Genomic DNA, 22,998 nt, shown 5'->3' on the forward strand with positions numbered 1-22,998 from the left:
TACAATCTAAATAAAACGTATTTTTTGTCGCTATTAATATACGTCACCACTGCCAATGCCTGACACCCACCAGTGCGCGATTTCTTTAATTTTTCGATCTAAGGTAGGCCAACTATGGAGAATTCTAAAAAAAGAAAAGTGACTGAAGAAAACAGAACGTTTAATGATACGTGGGCAGATTCATTTGCTTTCACTGCTGATGAGACTGGTTTACCGGTATGCTTAATATATGCAATGAGAAACTAGCAAACAACAAAAAGTCAAAAGTCGCAAGACATTTCCAGAATAAACACGCAGCCTTTGCTCAAAAATATCCGGATGGAGATGAGAGAAAAAAAGCTGTTTCGGAATTGATGCGGAAGTTTGATCTGAGCAAAAATCATTTCAAGGAGTGGATGAAGTCTGGAAAATCAACTACATATGCTAGTTTTGTTGCCGCTCAGGAAATAGTCAGGCACGGGAAGTAGTTTACAGATGGCGAATATATAAAAGAATCTTTCATTAAGATTTCAGAACATCTATTCACGGACTTTAAAAACAAGAGTGAAATTGTGCAGAAAATCAGGGATATGCCCCTCTCTGCAAAGACTGTCAAAGACAGAACCATAAAAATGGCAGAAGACATCACAAGACAGCAAATTAAAGACATCAATTCAGCTGTGGCCTACTCGATTGCCTGTGACGAGTCTAAAGACAAAGGTGATATTGAACAAATAGCGCTGTTCTACCGGTATGTAAACTCTGCCGGGCCACAGGAATAACTGATTGAGTTGATACCTCTAAAGGGCCAAACACAGTGGGAGGACATCTGTGAGGCTGTCTTGAATTGTTTAAGAGCCAAAGGAATAAAGACCACCCACCTAGTGTCAGTAGCTACTGATGGGGCACCAAGTATGACAGGAGCACACAAGGGATTTGTGGCTTTACTGCAGAAGTCGCTGGACAGAAAGCTGCTGACTTTACACTGCATCTTGCACCAAGAGGCACTGTGCGCTCAAACATTTCCTCCGGAATGCACAGAAGTAATGGATGTTGTCATTCAGATTGTCAATAAAATAATGGCAAAAAGTTTAAATCACCGTCAATTCCGTTTGTTACTGGACGAGCTGGAAAGCGCATATTCTGATCTCCTGCTGCACAACAAAGACCGGTGGCTGTCAAGAGGGGAGGTGCTGAAACGCTTTGTCGTGTGTCTGGAAGAAGTGAAAACTTTCCTGTGCAGCAAAGGGCTCACCTTTCCTGAGCTGGAACAGCCAGAGTGGCTGGAAAAACTACACTTCATGGTAGACATGACAGCGCACCTGAACACGCTGAACACAGCTCTTCAGGGGAAAGGATGCACAGCCCTACACATGTTGGAGGATGTTTTGGCATTCGAGCGCAAGTTGACAGTGCTTGCCAGAGATTTACAGAAAGGTACATTGTCTCACTTCCCCAATTTGAGAGAGTTCAAACAAGCTCACGACATGATATTTGGAGTATTTACATTCTGCAATCACCACAATGTAAACATCGTTTGGGAAATGCTTCTGTGAGTTCAGAGAGGAGAAAAACACATTATCCTTCCTGGTCACTCCCCTAAGCATCGATCCTTCCCTACTGAATACGACTGCATTGGCAGGTGTGAGTAAACCTGATCTTGAGATGGAACTGGCCGACATAGCCGACAAAAACATATGGGTGTCCAAGTTTAGACGCTTGACAGCAGACCTTGAAGATGTTGCCCGTCAGAAGGCCGTTCTTGCTCAGAATCACAAATGGAGCGATATTAAAAACCTCCTCAAACCGGACAAACTTGTGTTCGAAACTTGGAATGCTATCCCCGACATTTATGTAAACATTAAAAAGTATGCGCTTGGAGTCCTGTCGATCTTTGGATCCACATATGTATGTGAGCAGGTGTTCTCCAACATGAACTTTATTAAAAACAAACATCGCGCACGCCTCACAGATCCTGCGATCCTGTGTAAAGATGAAGGTGACATCATACAGCCCTGATGTGCAGACGCTGTGCGCTGAGGTCCAGGAGCAGAAATCCCATTAACCAAGTACGATAAATATTTTAATTGCCTATTATTTTACGTATATTCATATTTTTTCATTGTTCAGTGAAATAGTCCTTTTATTTTTCAGGTTGACAGCTGGCTGACGTTATTTTTGGTTTGCTGCTGGCGGACCATTAAGTTCGGTGTTTTTCATAAATACAAGAAGGACTCAAATAGACGTTGAGTATTTTACTTAAAAGTAACCTTCAACCCAACGTCTTTTTTTCGGAGTTCAAAATGTTTTTGTTGCATGCAGAAATGTAATTTCATTTTCTCTGCAGGAGTTCATCGATTTCATAAATGCAACACATTATAGTTTGTTTATACATAGCATAAAGGCAAAAAAAACGTTGTATGCAGTGTTATTTCATTTTAAATGTCAAACGGGTTTTGTGGCCCCCAGTGTTTTCTTTTCTGTGGGAAACGGGTCCAAATGGCTCTTTCAGTGGTAAAGGTTGCCGACCCCTGTCCTAAAGCCTTAAAGTCCATCACCAAGATCTTGTCTACTTCATAGACCTTGGTCATGACCTTCAGCTCATCAGCCTGGCTCTCTAGAATATCCTGTGGCTGCTCAATGATATTATTGACTCTAGTGCATACTATCTCAGAATCTGTTCTGCAGCTCTTAGACAAGCCTGCCTGCTCCCCTACCTGCGCCAGCTCTTCACTCTGTTCGGATATCCCTGCTATATTCACAGTGACAGAGGGTCCTCGGTTATGAGTGACTAGCTGCACCAATACCTGCTGGCTAGGGGTATTGCTACTAGTAGGACCACGAGCTATAATCCCCAGGGGAATGGACAGGTGGAGAGGGAGAAGGCCACACTCTTAGCCCTTAGGTCAAAGGGACTGCCAGTCTCTTGCTGGCAGGAGGTCCTCCCCAAGGCACTCCACTCCATCCTCTCCCAGTTATGCACGTCCACCAATGCCACCCCTCATGAGCGACTTTTTTCTTTTCCCAGGAAGTCGATCACCGGGACCACTCTACCGGCATGGCTGACAACCCCAGGGCCAGTGCTGCTCCAGAAACATGCGAGGAGCAATAAATATTCCCCGATGGTCACCTACTTCATGCAAATGCCAGTATGTCTATGTGGTCTTACCTGATGGGCAGGAGGACATGGTCTGCAGGAGCACCAGACCCCTACCCTGAACACTCCATGGTAACTATGAACCCCGTACCCACCAATGTATATACCCACGAGACACTGCACACACCAAGCCCTACACAGACTCATCACGACACTCCCATACTGGGCGACACGCACACGCATGAGGGGTTACTGATGCCTAATGGGCTGGCACCTCAAGTCAGGCCAGAGCCAGCACAACCACCGTGACCACTGGTGCTACGTAGATCGCAGTGACAGACTCAACTACCTGATAGATTTGACCTGTAAATATAATTGTCAGAAACTTCACCCCGTGGGGACTCTCTTTTAAAACAAAGGAGGGGTGAATGTGGTAAACTATGTATACTATGTTTCCTTCTCCCTTAAATATGTTGATGTCTTTACTTTAATATTTTCAGTCTATTAATCTTTATGGCTACGTAGCACTCCAGAGAGACTAGGTTGCTAATACTGCCCAAATTCTTTTGAGGAACTCAGACAATTACAATGTGATGCATCAGAGGCTGTAAGGACCTTATGAACTATAACACACTATGTGCAAACCTATAAAGGGTATAATTGTAAATGAGAGATTCTCGTCTGTAGCAAGAAAAGCAGCAGCAAATGTATGATTTCCCAGAGACAAGATCCCAAAAGACACTGATGGTATCTGCCACAACTGGGCCCTTCCCTGGAGGTCATTTGTGCTTCTCCAAATGGACTTTATGCAGTTACCTGAATGTATGCATTGTGATTATGCACTTGTTATCTCCATGGGTGGAAGTTCATCAAACTCAGAGAAATGACGTTATGCTAAGTTTATTACTATGAGAATTTATTCCTAGGTTTGAGATCCTTGAGAAAATCTCAAGTGTTAAAGGCCCTCACTTTACAGGTAAAGTTATATAGGAGTTGGCAGTATAAATGTCATTTTACCTGCCCTTACATCTACAATCTAATGGGGCAGCTGAAAGGAAGAACGGTGCCTTGCCTTGAAATTTATAAGTCAGTTAAACGTTGCAATGAAACTGAGCTAAGCAGACATATCCACTGATCCTTATGACAACGTGCTGAGCTCCAAACTGTGTAACAGACCTATCTCCACGTTAGATATAATTGGGATATCCCAGTGATCCTTCAGTTTCATTAAACAGAAGGACATCTATATTTTTTAGTGAAACCATGCTGTAGTATTGTACAGCACTAACACAATCTCTTAAATTTTCCATCAGCAGGTACTTCAAGGCCAGAAGATCATGCTGGCTTCAGAGTGTCAGATCTACTAACTGGGAGATTGGGTACTGGTGAGATCCTGTCAATGAAAGAACAGCCTTGAGCCCTGCTGGTCAGGTGCTTTTCAAGGTCTGCTGACTACATATACTGCTCTAAAGGTCCAAGGGAAGCTGATGTGGATCCACACATTGCACGTTAAGACAGCGTGCCACCAAACCAGAGAACTGGTGGCCAGTAGAACCTTGATGATAAGGACTAATTAAATGAATTAGTCATCTTTACCTGTGACTTTAATGAATCACTATACATTGTAAGTTTTGGGCAATCTGGCCATCTGTTTCTTGTTTAAGTGCAGAACTCCCCCTTAACACTTTTAACATTTCATCCTAGTTATGAACCTGCACTGTGTACTAACCAATCAGGTTGTTGGGTGTGCTTTAGAGGGTCTACATTTTGAAAGGTATGAATCATAATGTTTGATTCCGTGTTTTATTTTAATAATGAAGGGAGCACAGGACAGCACTGCCCAGAGAAATGACTCTTGCCAGAGCAACTGTTCTGAAGGATGTTGTATCAGCAAAACCAAAACAATTGCTGCTGTTGGCGACACTACGGATTTGTCATATTTGCATGATGTGCCCCAGCTCCAATGATTGCTCCAAAAGTCGATTCTCTTACTCAATCCTTTATTAGCAATTAGCAAACATACAGTTTTGAAGCAATGAAACTTAAATGTACCCCAGTATAAGCTAGGTATAATTGAGCATTACTGAGCAGTCAGCAAAAGGTACGGCATCCGCTAGTCCCAATCTATAAACTGCAATGAAATAAGAAAGAAAATGAAACTTATTTCCTTCACTTTTACCACACTCATAAGACTAGTTACCATCATAAATTTTATACAGATACAACACAATACAATGCAGATAGAGAACAGATGCATGGCTCCTATATTCCAGCTCCCTAATTATTATACCAGAATAATTCCAGCTACAGGAGACATGAAATCTCAACATTTACATAAATGTCCTCTTTTGGTAAGCAGTTTATCCTGGATTGTGATCTGCTCCTAACAAACCAGGTTGTTCCTCTTGAATGTTCATGATAATCTGTTTTGAATCACTGTTGCCAAAGCTGATTTAAGTTCAAAACTGAAGTCCTATTAACTGTCAGCTCTGGCAGAGTGTAGCTCCTTCCACCACACAGTCTCCTTTCAATGGTCCATTAACAGTCCAAGAGAGATTGTTCTGATGAAGATGTTCTGTCCTGATGAAGGACCTCAGTCTGAAACATTGCCTCTTACTCTTTTCCATAGATGCTGCCTGGCCTGCTGAGTTCCTCCAGCATTTGGTGTGTGTTGCTTTGGATTTCCAGCATCTGCAGATTTTCTTGTGTTTGTTGTTCTGATTGCATAGGTCCATTATTGACATTGTGAATCACTTGCAATGGCTCCAATGCCTTAGGCACATTCACCCCATTATCAGCTCAATTCCCAATAAAAGAATGTGCTTTAGGTGAGATCATCCCTGAAGATCTTTCTGACGAGGAATGTTCCCCTTGTAGAAAGGCATACGTTTCTGTATCGAGATGTTAGGAAGCTCACAACTGTTTTTATTACTTAAACCAACCACTTCTAGTTCTGAAATGACGTGGCTACCCACAACCTTCTCATAACCCATTGTACGTAAGAGAAGGTGCGTTTCTTTTCCTGTCAGGTTGAGCTTGTTCACGAAGCTCACTGCGCAGAACGCAAGACAGTGGTTACTTATGCTTTCCCAGATCAAGGAAGTACACTTCCTTGATCTAGAAAAGCGTAAGTAACCACTGTCTTGTTAGCCTTCTTAGACTTCACCTGAACTGGAATTACAGGAAGCTTACAATCATGATCAGCAGACCCCACAAGGCCATTAGGTACCAAGGCAGTACATGCTGCTGTGTTTGCTTCACCAATGGCTTGTTTCGAGTCTGCATTCTTTTCATCAGTTCCAGGCTTAGTTGTAGCTTCACTTTCCACAACAGTAGCAAAGCTGCTTCCTTTAGCTTGAGAACAGATCTGAGATCCAGTTTTGTTCACACGTTTACCTACTGCCGGCAATGTAATATTCTATTTTTTTTAACAAATTCTGGGTGTGTAGCAATCTTTACTTGACTTTCAATAACTTCATCAATGTAAATGAAAGTAACTTTTCTTGCAGTTTATAAACTGCTGATCTCCATTTTTCCTAACTCATGCATGTTCTGTACATCCTCCGTGGCATCACAACAGCCACTAATAAAAAGACTGTAATCTTGAAGAGTTTTCAGGTCATCTGATTTAATATGTGGTCAAGAAAGAGCCTTTTTGCATGTATGCCACAGCAAATTTGTGCTCATCACCAAAATGTTCCTGTAGTAAAGACTTTGGATATCCTTGCTCCAGGCCGGCCTGCTGGAAACTTTTGACAAGCTCTCTGGGGTAACCTTCAGTGAACTGTTTGAGAAAATAGAGATGGTCAGCATAATTATCAGTCTTGCCTTCAATGCTATTCTGGAAAGCTCCCATAAATGAATGGATCACCACAGAAGATTTCAATCCCTCTTTGAGGCAGAGATGCAATGCATTGTTGTTGCATGACTGTGCTTGTTCTTTCCTTTTGCATCTTTATGGCCTCCAGCACAGCACCTAGGCCTTTATCATCGGAAACACAAGTCCATCAATGTCCTCAGAAGCACCTTCTACCACTGGATATTGTGACATGGACGTGGGAGGAAAACGAACCCAAGTGCAGGACTCCGACGCGGAGGCAGGATCAGGAGGCAGAATCTCTGTAGCGAGTGTAGAATCGGGACCAAGCTGAGTCAGGACCTGAGAGACTTGGTTTACAGAGAGATATGGGGCTCCTCTCTCTGAGAGTCGACCAACAATCTGGCAAGGGCTGACCGGAGCTGTCGGAGTCTTATCCTCTGGTGGTGAATGGAAACCAGGTGCTGGTGATTGAGAGGAATTGGGAAAGATTGGGAATCAAGTGAGGGGATTAAGGACCAATTAGGGAGGAAAGGGAAAAGGTGGGAAATGCCAGCCAGGACCATGACAGTTATGGCATAAGATTAGAGTGTCTCCTTGGTGCAGGCTGAGTATGTACACCAAGAACTATGCCTTGGGGCTCAAATGTATCCACATTAATATTGAGTACACTGGGTTTTCCCTGCTGCATGTCAACATAGAGCCTCTCCCAAAAGAGCTGTTTAGCACCCACGGCACTTGAAGCCCTTAGCATTTAGCTCTACCCATCTTAGCTTCAATTTCTTCCTGCAACTTAAGCTGCTCCATCTTTCTCTGAAGTTGCTCTTCTATCTGTTCCTGGTGTCTTCAAAATTGTTCTGCCGGTTCTTCCTGGTTTCTTTGAAACTGTTCTTTGTCTCTTCGAAGCTATTCCATTTTTTCTTCCAGTGTGTGTTTATCCCTCGATATTTGCTGTTTTGTGTACAACAAAGGTAAATCAGTTTCTATTCTAATGTGTGCTAATTAGGTATCAGATGTACAGGTCACTTTGCTAGCAATAGAATGTGCTGTGTGCATGTTAGACATCTTCAGCTTTATACATAGTCACAGCCTATTCTGTGGCCTTGTAAATATTTTCATTTCTTCTATCAATCTGACCTTCAATATTGCATGATTGTTTCATTTCTCTCTTAGTCTTGACTTCAAGGTCTCTGCTTCCAGCTTGACTCATGTTGTTTCTGAATGTGCAAACCAGAGAAAGCAATGGCAAATTACATTTTTTATCACTAATTTTTATTGCAACACCAACAAATTACATTCAATACAACCAGTTGCCGATTACATTTTGACTGTTTAACCCAGCCACCCCCAACCCTCATCACTATCCCCCTCCGCCCCTCATCCCCACATCTCCTCTCTCCCTCTCTCCCCCATCCCTCTTCCCCACAACCAATCAACTGAATAGTAGTGCATACACAGACAGAACATTCCGATTTTAACAGAAAGTCTTTTAAGTTAGATGTCAGATTTGTCCACATTAAGATTGTGTTTGGTCATGTGTCATTTATTCTTGCTGATGGTAATTCCAGGTAGGAAATGTCCAAAAAGCTCCGAAGCCAGTGAGTACTTGAAATATCATGGGGAGGTTTCCAACGCTGGACTACAATCTTCTTGGCTGCAGTCAGGCCTGCCAGCCAGACTTTGCGTGATTTTTCCGTAAGGGAAATGTGGTAGTCATCGTTTAGAAGATGTACAGTGAGGTCCATTGGTAATTGTACCCCTGTTAGTTTTGTAAGAGTACTGATAACCTTCCCCCACAAACCAAAAACCCCTGGACATTCCCATACAACATGTATAAAAGAGCCAACGGTTCCGTGGGGGCAAAATGAGCAATATGGGTCAGGAACCAGTCCCATTTGATGTCTAATTCTCGGTGTTAAATATGCTCTATGACAAAATTTCAAGTGTATATACCAATGATTTGGGTTCAGCATTATCCCAAATCGCATCCCTGTCTAAGTCTTGTCCCAATTCAGATATGTCCCTATCCCAGGCTTTCATTCCTGCTGTGGGCATATATTTCTGGGAGTTTAATTTATCATAGATATATGATACTATCTATCCTGGAGTACTCTGTATTGAACTTAAAATGGGATGGTCATTTAAATCTGACCCCCCAGGGAATCCCGTAGGCTTTACAAGCTGATCTTACTCTAAAATAGAAGAAAAGAGAATTTTATCAATATGATATCTAGGTACCAGTTCTTGAAAGCTAAGGATCGTACTTACTCCATTAATATCTTGAAGAGTAGTAATACCTTTATCCTCCCAAGTTCTGTTAGTGAATGGTTCCCCCCAGGTAGAAAATGATTATTGCTCCATACTGGAAAAGATTTGCACCATACACTTTTAAATTTTAGGAATTTTTCTGCTCTAAACACTTGTAGCATATGGGTTAAAATTGGACCATAATACAAATCACATTTTTTGGTAGACATGCCTATAAGGAGAAAGTTCTTCAATCTTATTGGTGCTTTAGCTCTTGTTCTATATTTTTCCATGACGAAACTTTATCCTCCTCCAGTCAATAGCTAAGACTTTTTAATACAAATACCCAGTGATACAATTTAAAATTTGGACATGCCAATCCCCCATCTGACTTTTTGAATTGCAGAGCTGACCACCTTATATTGGGTCATTTACCGTTCCAAACATAGCATCGTAGTAAGGAGTCCAGTTTTTGCCAATATCCTGCTGGAGGCACAAGTGGGATCAGTGAGCTGATAAAATTAATGCAGAGTAAGATGTTCATTTTAATGACTGATATACGGGCTGGGACTGATGCTGGCAGGTTTCTCCATCTTTTAATATCTTATTCTGTTTTTTTCAAAATTAAAGAGTAATTTGCTTTAGCCACAGATGATAGGGAAGTATTAACTTTAATACCCAAGTAGAGGACCTCTTTTGTAACCTTAATCTGGGGAGGCAGAGTCACCTTACTTTCATCTGTATTAATCAGCATCAGTACTGATTTTGACAAACTATATCCTGGAAGAAATCCAAATTGCTCCAGTGTTTTTAAAACATAGGGGAGAGTTTGTTGAACACTTGCCATATAAACTAGTGTGTCGTCCACATAAAGTGATATCGAATGTGATGTTGTACCTACTGTAATAGGGGAGATCTGAGGAGAGTTTCTAATTAAATGTGCAAGCCATTCAATAGATATAGAAAATACTAAAGGAGACAGAGGGTCCCCTTGTTGTGTGCCCCGTCTTACATCAAATAACTCTGAGAAACCTCCTCCCACACATACCCAGGCTGAGGGATTTGCGTAAAGTGTTTGAATCATATTGATAAATTTATTGCTGAGCTTAAATTCTTTTAGAACTCTCCAAAGATGTGGCCATTCAAGGCGATCGAATGCTTTTTCAGCATCTAGAAATAGCAGGTCACAGACAGGTGAGATTTTATGTGTTGCACTCAGTATGTGTAAGAGCTGGCGAATATTATCAGATGCGAGACGTCCCCTGATAAAGCCCGTTTAATCTGGGCTGGTTATTATCCCAACTACTGGCTAAGACTTTGGAAAATACCTTGAGGTCGGCATTTATCAAGGAGATTGGACGGTAATTGGCACACACCAAGGGGCTCTTACCGGGCTTAGGTATAACTGTGATCAGGGCTATGGTTAGATCTCAATGGAAAGCGCCATTTCCAATAGCATAATTTAATGTTTCTAACCACACTGGTCCAAGAATATCCCAAAGAGCTAGGTAAGGTTCCACAGGTATGCCGTCTATACCTGGCGTACGGCCTCTATTTGTAGTTTTGACTGCTTTGAGTAGCCCATCCAGTGTAATGGGAGAGTCTAGAGTTTTGGTGTCCTCTAATGACAATGTAGGGAGGTTTAATCCACTAAAAAACTTCCTAAAAATAAAATGACTATAAAAATAAAGTCACTAAAATGACTTGCTTCTGAAGTCATTCTCAGAAGGAACTGAGCCTCTTGTATACAGTTCTTTAAAGTAATTCTTGAATGTTTCATTTATTTCCTCTGTTGAAGATACTACTCCATGTTTAGCACATCTAACTGCTGGTATAGACCTTTTAGCTTTCTGTTGTTTGAGCATTTGTGCCAAAAGATGGCTCGGTTTGCTGCCTTCTGCATAATACTTATGGTTGGTTATATGGATCATATATTCTGCCCTGTTTCTTAAAAAAATCATTTAATTATGCTTGTTTTGTTCTGAGCTCGTTTTCTTTCGTTATGGTGTATCTCCTTTTGAGATCATTCTCCAAAACCTTACGTTGTTCTTCTAGGGTGGAAATCTTTTGAAGCCGGCTTTTATGTAGGTGGGCACTGAACCATATGGCGTTATTTTGTAAGAAACCCTTGATGGAGGCCCAAACCACTGTCACATCTGAGACACTATTGTTATTTAAATTTATAAATTCCGTCAGTTTTGTTCTCAGTTGTGTTAGAAATTTGTTGTTTTTTAGAAGGGTGGAGTAAAACCTCCACCTAGTAGCCTTACTTTTAATTTTGCCATAATTAAAAGTAGATATGACTGGGCAAAAATTCTATTGGGTGTACCAAAGGCAGCAAACTGGATGATATAAGAATGTAATCTATCTGAGAGAAAGTTTTATGACTTGTGGGGAAGGTATAGTCTTGAGCAGATGGATTATGCATCCTCCACATATCAGTTAAATTTAAATCCGTTAGAAAAAAGGTTAAGTGCTTTGGAAGCTTCTTGAGAGCTTCTTCACGAGGAAATCTCCAGCTGCTGGAAATTCAAGCAACACACACAAAATGCTGGTGGAATGCAACAGGCCAGGCAGCATCTATAGGAAGAAGTACAGTCAACGTTTCGGGCCGAGACCCTTCGTCAGGACTAACTGAAAGAAAAGATAGTGAGAGACTTGAAAGTGGGAGGGGGAGGGGAGATCTGAAATGATAGGAGAAGACTGGAGGGGGAGGGATAAAGCTAAGAGCTGGGACGTTGATTGGCAAAAGGGATACGCAGCTGGAGAAGGTAAACGATCATGGGACAGGAGGCCTAAGGAGAAAGAAAGGCAGAGGGGAGCACCAGAGGGAGATGGAGAACAGGCAAGGAGTGATTGTGAGAGGGGCAGAGAGAGAAAAAAAGAGGGGTAATTAATAAATAGATAGATTGATAGATAGAGGATGGGGTAAGAATGAGAGGAGGGCCATTAACGGAAGTTAGAGAAATCAATGTTCATGCCATCAGGTTGGAGGCTACCCAGACGGAATATAAGGTGTTGTTCCACCAACCTGAGTGTGGCTTCATCTTGACAGTAGAGGAGGCCATGGATAGACATATCAGAATGAGAATGGGATGTGGAATTAAAATGTGTGGCCACTGGGAGATCCCAGTTCCTCTGGCGGACAGAGCGTAGGTGTTCAGCGAAACGGTCTCCCAGTCTGTGTCTTCCTCAACTATATCAAGTTCTCAAATCTGCATCTTGAGAGCTTAATATAGTTGAGGAAGATCTATCAAGGCTATTCTTTACCAAAGCATTCATTTCCAAACCAACATATAGTTGGTAGTCACTTAACTTCAGTAATTGTGAGGTAATTGAGGGAAAAAATTCAACCTCGAATAGAGTTGGGGCATATAGGCTAATGAATGCAACTTTTTCACCCTGAATGGATGTACAGCAAAAAGCTAGACGTCCTTTGTTGTTGGCACCAGTCCTTTCAATTGTTACATTAATACTAAGTCTCGTTAATATAACTCCTTTTGTACGAGTACCATCAGCTGATGCCACACCAGGTTTATAAAAGTGGTTTTGAACCCTGGGAATGTCATTAGGTTTAAGATGTGTTTCCTGTAACAGTGCAATACTTATTTTCTTTCTGTGTAAGAAATCTGAAACTTTTGAACGCTTGTAGGTTGAGTTTAATCCTCTAACATCAAATGATACAATAGTAAGATTTTCTAATTTATCTGGGTTGCTCATCTTCCCCTGGATCTGTTGTTGTAAGTTGGTGTTGGAGCCCTGAGTTACCCCCTTCCCACCCCCCTCCCACCACCCCTCCCATTCAACCCTTTACTTTGTAACATCTGTGGTTGTCACTTAGCAATGTCAGACACTGAACAGTAACCGCCCCCCTCACATTAGAAAAGCAAAGCGGTTCTCATAGACAATCATATCAAAGGAACAAGAAACAAAACCTGGTCAAACCTGCTAACCTATATAAGTAAAACCATTCCTGTATCAAATATAACACATAATCAAGACCCCAACAGCTCTCTTGCAGGAGACTGTTGCTTTAATGGACGGTCGCTTAGCAATGACGCCAGTGACGCCTTACCTGGCAGCCATGGACGTAAACAAGTCTACTGGAGACATAACCCGAAATGAACACGTACAACTAAAGTTATTCAGAACAAACTGCTGTTTTCAGCTTCATTCTTGAAGTATGACATTTGGGTGTGTTGAATATCACCTTAGAAAGTGAAAGATAAAAAGTATATTCTAGGTGGACCTGTATCACATTACCATGTTATCCTTGCACTAACAAGTTAACTGAGCCATTGCCTCAAAACTCTGACCTGCAATACTCAGAAAAAGACTGGCCCCTTAATTAACTAAATACAGAAGTGCATGGAATGACTTTCCAATAAAAGAATAACCAGGAAACTTCACACCTAGGACGTTAACTTGCCCATGCCTGTTAGATTGCACATACAGGCTGGTCTGAGCTCTTAATGCAGTTCCATCTCCTTCTGAGGGACGTGTGGACTTTGCCCAGGGTCTTCTTTCATATCTCCCAGCACCGATAACTTCAGGGATTCTTTCGCTTCCTCTGCCGAGTTAAACAACATCTTCATGCCCTTGGTATTCACTCTCAAAATCGCCAGGTATATGAGGAACGAGTCAATCCCCTTCTGTCGAAGCTTAGTGCGGATCTCCTTGTATCCCTGCCATTCCTGCATCATGCCGGGGCTGTAGTCGGTGAAGAACTGCAGCTGGGTGCCATCAGGGAGAATAGGTTTGGCTTTCCTCGCGCCCTCCAGGATAGCCTGCTGGTCGGTGTACCGTAGAAGCCTAAAGATCATGGTCTGCGGTCTTGAGGTGTTGTTGGAAAAGATCTTATGTGCTCTATCGATTTCCAGTGGAGTGCTGTGGGAGTTCTTGAGCGCTGGAATCCAATTAGGCAGTATCTCCTGGAGGTAACCTCTCGGATTGTTGCCCTCAGCGCCTGTCGGTAGGTTAACCAGCCGCACATTGTTTCTCCTGAATCTATCCTCCAAGTCGTTTAGTTTCTTCCATATCTTAGTCACCTCCGCGAGACAGGAGTTAGTAACTTTCTCATTCTTGCGTAAGCAAACCTGAATGTTATCTATTTTGTTAAAGACTGCGCTAAGTTTTTTAGCATGAATGTCCGCTTGCTCCTTTAACGACCGGAGAATGGTGCCATTCTCTGCCATATGCTTCTGTATGGGTCGAGAGCCTTTTCCAGCAACTCCTTTAGCATGTGGGCTACCGTTTCTTGTAGCGATTCCAATCTCCGTTGCCATTGTTTGCTTAATTAGCATAGCTATTTCCTCAGATGAATCACTAGCTTGGTGTCATCTGCTGGTATCTTGTTTCTTGGTTGAATTTGGATGTCTTTATGAGGTCATGTCTTTAGTTAGATCTTTCTCCAACTCAGCCTTGTATTAAGACCGTCCATGAGCCCTAAAGAATGTGAAAAAGGAGAGTTATATGTCAGTGCTCAGTGCTGTGCTGCCATCTTACCTCGTACCTCACTAGAAGTCCCCGTAAATTAAATTTAACTGTAGACACCGTAAGTATTTCAATTCAGAACCAAGTGCCGAACTACTCAGGCAAACACCACTACACAGCTTTCAGTCCCTAATTGGACAGGCAGCGCTGAGCATTCAAAACTGTTTCAAACCCAGACACACTGCATGAACCAACAGATTAGATGACTGTTACTTGCCACAAGTTGCTCTAGGCTGCAGATCTTCTGACTTCATGGACACATCTGAAGGCTGATGTTCATTTGGTAAAACTGTCGAAAAATATTTGCCTACAGAATGTAGCTACAAAACCAAATCCAAAAGTGGCAACCCTGTGGATTGGTTATATTTGCATGATGTACCTCCAACTCCAAGGATTGCTCCAAAAGTCGAATCTTTTGTTCAATCCTCTATTAGCAATTAGCAAACATACAATCTTGAAGCAATGAAACTTAAGCATACCCAAGTGTAAGCTAAGTGTAATTGAACATTATTGAGCAGTCTGTAAAAGATATGACAGCCGCCAGTCCCAAACTACAAACTACAATGAAATAAGCAAAGATATAATTTATTCCCTTCGCTTTTACCACATCCTCACTCATGTGAGTAGTTACCATCATAAACATAATAAACACATAACACTGAGTACAGTGCATCGAGAACAGATGCATCAACTTCCTACAAAGGACTACACAATCCCCCTGCTCTGAAGCTGCTTCATGAGGATAAGGGTGAGGTTTGTTACTGTAATCACCAAGGGATGGGACGAGACTGAGGTAACAGTACGTGTAATGTCGATACTAGTGTCCCTCCAATTCCCATTTACTGGTTATGTGGTCATCAGATCAAACTCTGGCTGCCCTTTTAAAATGGGATTATTGGTTGAAACAAATCCAGGGAGGATTTGTTGTGTCTATGTAGTATTATATATGTACCAACTATTACACTGTATTGAATTTTTCTGTTCAGAAGAGCATGATGACACAGAACAGTCCCGGTGCACAAATGCAATAAAGTATGATTGAGGAAAGGAATGCGAGTTCCAGGGTCTAGTTAATCAGCATTGATAGCTCCCTCAGGTGACAGCACTTCCTGCAGTTGTGGTTTCCAAAACACAGAAACCAATGTGGAATTACCAAAACTCTCGATCTGCATTCCATGGGTCTGAGTCTTCTTACAATCCCACCATTCATTGCAAACCACCTTTGGCACTCACATGCTGGGTTTTGTTTTTATTGATGACAGGAATATTTTTATCAGAGCTTCCTTATGTTGGTTGTTTAATGCTGACGAGTTGATTGATTGAATGTAATGTACTAATTGTACAGTTTAACACATACAAGTTGTACTTTTGCTAGGTTTCACTTCAATCTTAGGAATGCAGCTTGCTGTTCTTCCAGGCTCCTAACTGTTACAGCATTGGTCCTCTGGCTTGATGACAGCAGTAGACTGAGGATATTCCTGTCCTAATGTTACCGAGGGTCCTGGAATACAACTTACAACAGCTGATAGACTCAGTTGCCCAAATTTTCGATGCCATATTTAACACAATGCTAATGCTACAACACAACATAATGGAGGATGACCTTATAGTGAAGATGAGATAGTATCCACAAAGACCATATATCAGTCACTCCTACCAATATTCATTTTGGGCAGATATATCTGCAATAGGAAGATCAATAAGGATATGGGCAAGCAGTGTGATCCATTCAGCCCCTGCCATTGAGCCTGTCTGGCAGCAACACCCTCAGGAGTGGCCACTGTTGTGTACTTAATATTTCAGTAATATTTGAGTCATATAGTAAATATATTGTTTGATTATTTTTGTTGTTTACATAATTTATTACAGGTTATGAGTAATAGTATGTGAGTAATAGTATATGTCATCACGCGACCACGTCATACATGTGCACCTCACTTAAACTGAAAATAAAACTAAGATATGTTCCTCTGGGCTCCTGTTAATGTATTTTTAAAAGATGACTACTGTGTTTCAAAGATACTAAGCTGAAGCCTACAGATATCCAGCTAAGAACTTGTATGTATGCAGAATAAAAGTCTGAGATTTGTCTTCTCCAGATAGCCATAAATGCACCGTAGAAAGCATTCTTCTAGGGTGCGTCACAACCTGGTATGGAAGTTGTCCTGTCCAAGACCGGAAGAAGCTGCAGAAGATTGTGAACACAGCCCAGCACATCACACAAACCAATCTTCTGTCCTTGGACTCACTTCACACCGCATGCCATCGGAGCAATGCTGCCAGGATAATCAAGGACACGACCCACCCAGCCAACATGCTTTTTGTCTCTCTTCCCTCTGGGAGAAGGTTCAGGAGCTTGAAGACTCGTACAGCCAGATTTGGGAACAGCTTCTTTCCAACTGTGATAAGACTGCTGAACAGATCCTGACCCAGATCTGGGCCGTACCTTTCAAATATCCAGACCTGACTTGCACTACCTTACTTTCCCTTTGCTATTTTCTATTTGTGATTTATAATTTTAATTTTTATTATATTTACTATTGATTTGTACTCCAGGGAGTGAGAAGCGCAGAATCAAATATCGCTGTGATGATTGTATGCTCTAGTATCAATTGTTTGGTGACAATAAAGTAATAAAATAAAGTAAATACAGAAAACCATAGAAGTAATTGGAAAAAAACATCAATTCCCACAAAAAGAAAAAGAAACAAAAATTTGCAAACCCTAAACCCCCCAACCTCTCCCTCGCACAAAAACTACCAGATCATCCAAACCCCCAGCTCACCATTTGCAAAAGGAAAGAATGTGCGTGAACACAAAAAAACATAGAACTAAAAAATGTCACTATGAACTATAGTCCAATCCATAAACCACAGAACATCTCCAAGCAGTGGGACTCAGAGGCCTCTCAGAGGGAAGTGTGTTGAACTGGCCACCCCTCTGAGGTAAGTGACACGAACCACCGGCCCTTCTGAGGGAAGCAACGTGAAGCAGAGGTCCCTCCGAGGGAAGTGACACGAACCACCAGCCTCTCTGAGAACCGTTCGCTCTCCTCTGTATTTGCCTTGATGTTTGAATCTTCCTTGATGGGCAAAAAATGCAGTTGATCATGACCCCGCATCTTATCTCTGAACTTCTCTTTGTGGTAGCTCCTGCTCGCATTTCTCTCCTGGAGTTTTCTCAGGTACAGCAGAGCGCTAGCTCACCGGATCGAATTACAGGCTGTAAGTCACAGTCTTCAATGGTTTCAAAAACAAAATTAGGATAAAAAGAATAAATAGAAGATGTAGAAAAACTGGTAGAGTGCCCAGAGGATGTGCAGACCAGCTAGCAGATGTTTTCACTGACGTCTTCAACATCTCCCTGAGCAGCACCACCATTCCAACGTGCTTCAAGGCCGCCACCATTGTCCCCGTGCTGGAGAAGTCTTCAGTGTCCTGCCTAAATGACTACCGTCCCGTTGCACTTACATCCATCATCATGAAGTGTTTCGAGAGGCTTGTCATGAGGCATATCAAGACCCTGCTGCCCCCCTCACTGGACCCCCTGCAGTTTGCGTACCATCCCAACCGCTCAACAGATGACACCATTGCCACCACCCTCCACCTGGCCCTAACCCACCTGGACAAACAAGACACATTTGTTCGAATGCTGTTAATAGACTTCAGTTCAGCATTCAATGCAATCATCCCTCAGAAACTGATTGGAAAGCTGAGCCTGTTCGGCCTGAACACCTCCCTCTGCAACTGGTTCCTAGACTTCCTGACTTGGAGACCTCAGTCAGTCCGGATCGGGAGCAGCACCTCCAACATCATCACACTGAGCATGGGGGCCCCCCAGGGCTGTGTGCTCAGTCCACTGCTGTTCACTCTGCTGACCCACAACTGTGCTGCAACACACAGCTCGAACCAAATCATCCAATTTGCCGATGACACGACCGTGGTGGGTCTCATCAGCAAGAACGATGAGTCAGCTTACATGGAGGAAGTGTTGCAGCCAATGGACTGGTGCAGAGCCAACAACCTGTCTCTTAATGTGAACAAAACAAAAGAGATGGCTGTTGACTTCAGGAGGGCATGGAGCGACCACTCCCCGCTGAACATCGACAGCTCCTCGGTAGAGATCGTTAAGAGCACCAACTTTCTTGGTGTTCACCTGGTGAAGAATCTCACCTGGTCCCTGAACACCAGCTCCATAGCCAGGAAAGCCCAGCTGCGTCTCTACTTGCTGCGAAGGCTGAGGAAAGTCCATCTCCCACCCCCCCATCCTGATCACATTCTACAGGGGTTGTATTGAGAGCATCCTGTGCAGCTGCATCACTGCCTGGTTCGGAAATTGCACCATCTCGGATCGCAAGACCCTGCAGCGGATAGTGAGGTCAGCTGAGAAGATCATCGGGGTCTCTCTTTCTGCCATTACGGACATTTACACTACTCGCTGCATCCGCAAGGCAAACAGTACTATGAAGGACCCCACACACCCCTCATACAAACTCTTCTCTCTTCTGCAATCTGGGAAAAGGCACCAAAGCATTCGGGCTCTCATGACCAGACTATGTAACAGTTTCTTCCCCCAAGCTATCAGACTCCTTAATACCCAGAGACTGGACTGACACCAACTTACTGCCCTCTATTGTACCTATTGTCTTGTGTATTATTTTGTGCACTTTATGCAATCCTGGGTAGGTCTGTAGTCTAGTGTAGTTTTTTTTTCCCCGTGTTGTTTTCACGTAGTTCAGTGTAGTCTTTGTACTGTTTCAGGTAGCTCCATGGTCCTGAAAAAGTCTCATTTTTACTGTGTACTGTACCAGCAGTTATGGTCGAAATGACAATAAAAAGTGACTTGACTTGACTGAAATGATTGACTGTCTGGAAGATGTCACCTGAGGAATCAATGTTCACTGGCACCATGACCAGAACTATGAAATACAACAACCAACAAGCCACACTGGGCTTGTATGTGGTAAAAAAAAACAGGAGGGCCAACATTGTGGGGGTGTAATTGGCTGAGACAGCTGAAACTTCATTGGAGATCCATATCTCCTGCAAGAGAGTCACTGGATGACACCACAGAAGTGATCAAGGATGGCTTTGGAAAACTCAAACATATCGAGGGTAAAATAGTGTTAAATGAAAATGCCAAACCTAAGTTTTATGAAGGCCATCTGTTTCCTTCTACCATCTGTGATAAAGAAGTCGGTGAGCGAGATCACATGGAGGCTGAAGGAGGTCTTTCCAAGACCAAGTGCAGTCCACGACAACACTTCTGGTCCCAGTAACCAAGAATAATCATCTGTCTGGACTTGTGGAGATTTTAAGGTCACCATCAACCCTGTACTGGAAGTAGATCAATGCCCTCTGCCCAGGATAGAAGATATCTTTGCAAGCCTTTCTGGAGGAAAACACTTCAGCAAAGTGGACGTAGCTGATGCCAACCTTCAGATAGAGATGGAAGAAGAGTCCAAAGTGTTTCTCACCTTACGGATCGACTGACAGACATACTTTATTGATCCCGAGGGAAATTGGGTTTCGTTACAGATGCACCAACTGAGAATAGTGTAGAAATATAGTGATGTAAAGTCATAAATAATTAAATAATAATAAGTAAATTATTCCAAGTGGAAATAAGTCCAGGACCAGCCTATTGGCTCAGGGTGTCTGACACTCCGAGGGAGGAGTTGCAAAGTTTGATGGCCACAGGTAGGAATGACTTCCTATGACACTCAGTGTTACATCTCGATGGAATGAGTCCCTGGCTGAACGTACTCCTGTGCCTAACCAGTACATTATGGAGTGGATGGGAGACATTGTCCAAGATGGCATGCAACTTGGACAGCATCCTCTTTTCAGACACCACCGTCAGAGTCCAGTTCCATCCCCACAACATCACTGGCCTTACGAATGAGTTTGTTGATCCCGTTGGTGTCTGCTACCCTCAGCCTGCTGCCCCAGCACACAACTGCAAACATGATAGCACTGGCCACCACAGACTCGTAGAACATCCACGGTATCGTTCGGCAGATGTTAAAGAACCTCAGTCTCCTCAGGAAATAGAGATGGCTCTGACCCTTCTTGTAAACAGTCTCAGTGTTCTTTGACCAGTCCAGTTTATTGTCAATTTGTATCCCCAGGTATTTGTAATCCTCCACTATGTCCACACTGACCTCTTAGATGGAAACAGGTGTCACCGGTTCCTTGGCCCTCCTCAGGTCCACCACTATAATAGGCGTATTTTTGGAGAAGCATCTGCAGCTGCAGTCTGGCAAAACGCTATAGGACAAGTCTGCAAGGCTGCCCAGGCACTCAGTGTAACCTGGAGGACATCATTGTTACTTCATGCATGAAAAGTCTCAGCCTGAAATGTCAACTGTTCACCCTTTTCCATAGGTGCTGCCTGGCCTTCTGAGTTCCTCCAGCATTTAGTGTGTGTTACTTTGGATTTCCAGCACCTGCAGATTTTCTTGTGTTTGTGATTGCCATACCAACTCCATTGTCAAATCAGGTCGTTGTAATCCTGTCGTTCCAATCAGTCAACATGAAACAAGAAACAACACTGAAGAAGGGGGGTAGCAATCCTCATGGATTTGTGATCAGGATTCTACAAGGTTGATTGGACTTTGCCTAAATCTAGTACCAAGCTTCACTCTATTGCACTTAGTGCAGTAGCTGGGCATGACTAGAGTGATTTTTAAAAAAAATTTTAAATGGAATTTGAAGCCAACCATCTATCTGTAGGCTGAGAGTTACATACAGAACCAGATGGGTAAAGCCAGCAGATTTCCTTCCCTGAAATCTGCTGTTCTTACCCACCATGAATGATCCCATCCACTCCACGCATGGATCGCTTGTCCCACTTCCATCAGGGTGGATGCTCCACGCCAGGACCATCAGATTCAAAAAACAGTTACTTTCCCCAAGCAGTAAGTCTGAACAACATCTCCACCCACTAGCCTAACCCTCTACAACCCCCACCACCACTACTTTATCATTTCCTGTCAGTCATCTTGTATTAGAGACACACCTGTACCTAGCATCATTTTATGGACATACAATCAATCTATGCATATAAGCTATCTTATGTACTTATATTTAATATGATTTATTAATGTGTTCTTTATCTTATTGTGAGTCATTTGTGCTGCATCCAACATTCCTTCTATTTTTTTTATATAGTTGCATGGACCAACCATTGCTCTGAGCAAAAAATTTTTACACGCCCTGAAAAGTGCACAGCACTATAAATGTTTTTCATTTGTAATATGCATGCTATGGATATTTAGAATGAAAATTGAAATGTCACATACTTTAGGTTTTATTAATTTAAGGACAGAATAAAATGCAATACAACAAAGAAAGCCCTTCACATTTCATAAACGTTTTCTAGCTGCGTCCAGTTCCAGCTGTGAAGCAACGAAGGCTATGTGCCAGGGAACATTTCGGTTACTGCACAGTCACTTATGCACTGGATCTGGAGTAACAATTATTTGTTTTCCTTTAGACTTGTATACTAGAAATGGCATTGAACAATCTTGAATCTTGAAAGAGATTTGTGAACCAGGTGGGAAGTTATGACAATCTATTGATCGCATCTCTGGATCAGTAATCCAGTTCCCACATGAGTGGTTCCATGCATGATGGTGCTTCTAGTTGTAATTAAGTATGCCCACTCTTCATTCCCAGCAGAATCCAGCTTCCCCATTGAAACTGGTTGTTATTCCTTTAAATTTCCAGAACCAGAGAGCTGCATTTCCAAATCATGATCAACAGAGGCTATTCTCTTGAACAAGCACCAGAATTCTACTATCAACAGCATGAAGTGATTCCTGAGATTTTTCCTGAATATCCTAACTTTCAGGATTATGTATCACTTATTCCAAGCTCTCTGCAGCATTTGTTCCATTTCTTTCTGTCCCCTTTACTGGAAGAATATGATGTTTGGAGCCACCTGGAGATTGTGCAGAGCTGTCGAGTTGGGCGATAGGTACCAGTGCGCCATCTGGTGGTGGCACCGTGCTCATTGCAAAGTTAGTGTCATTTACAATGAATGCCTTAAATCAAGCAGTTTTCAACTCGCTGACAAAAAACTCACGACTTGAATGAAGCCTTGCCCTCATTTCTTTCTCGCTGTCTCCAGTCACTGCATGACTTTCTGCGTTCCCTCAGCATTTTCAGTTTTAATTCAAATTTCTAGCATCTTCAGTGTCTTGCTTTTTAATGTTGCACATGAGACCATAAGACAGTAAGACATAGGAGCAGAATTAGGCCATTCAGCCCATCGAGCCTGCTCTGCTATTCCATCATGGCTGATCCCGGATCCCACTCAATCCCATACACCTGCCTTCTTGCCATATCCTTTGATGCCCTGA

The 22,998-nt window shown here is 42.6% G+C and overlaps 1 protein-coding gene across 1 annotated transcript in view; it reads right to left on the reverse strand.

Moving 5' to 3' along the window:
- Window positions 1-13,588: 13,588 nt before the first annotated feature.
- Window positions 13,589-22,998, reverse strand: part of LOC132378920 (uncharacterized) — a 44,333-nt gene continuing 34,923 nt past the window's right edge. The window contains exon 2 of the mRNA XM_059946237.1: window positions 13,589-14,585. Within this exon, the coding sequence (XP_059802220.1) occupies window positions 13,610-14,443 (834 nt within the window). The 5' untranslated portion in view covers window positions 14,444-14,585 and the 3' untranslated portion in view covers window positions 13,589-13,609. The remainder of the gene's footprint in view (window positions 14,586-22,998) is intronic.

The sequence above is a fragment of the Hypanus sabinus genome, chromosome 21 (assembly GCF_030144855.1).
Source record: "Hypanus sabinus isolate sHypSab1 chromosome 21, sHypSab1.hap1, whole genome shotgun sequence".
NCBI classification, from domain to species: Eukaryota; Metazoa; Chordata; class Chondrichthyes; order Myliobatiformes; family Dasyatidae; genus Hypanus; species Hypanus sabinus.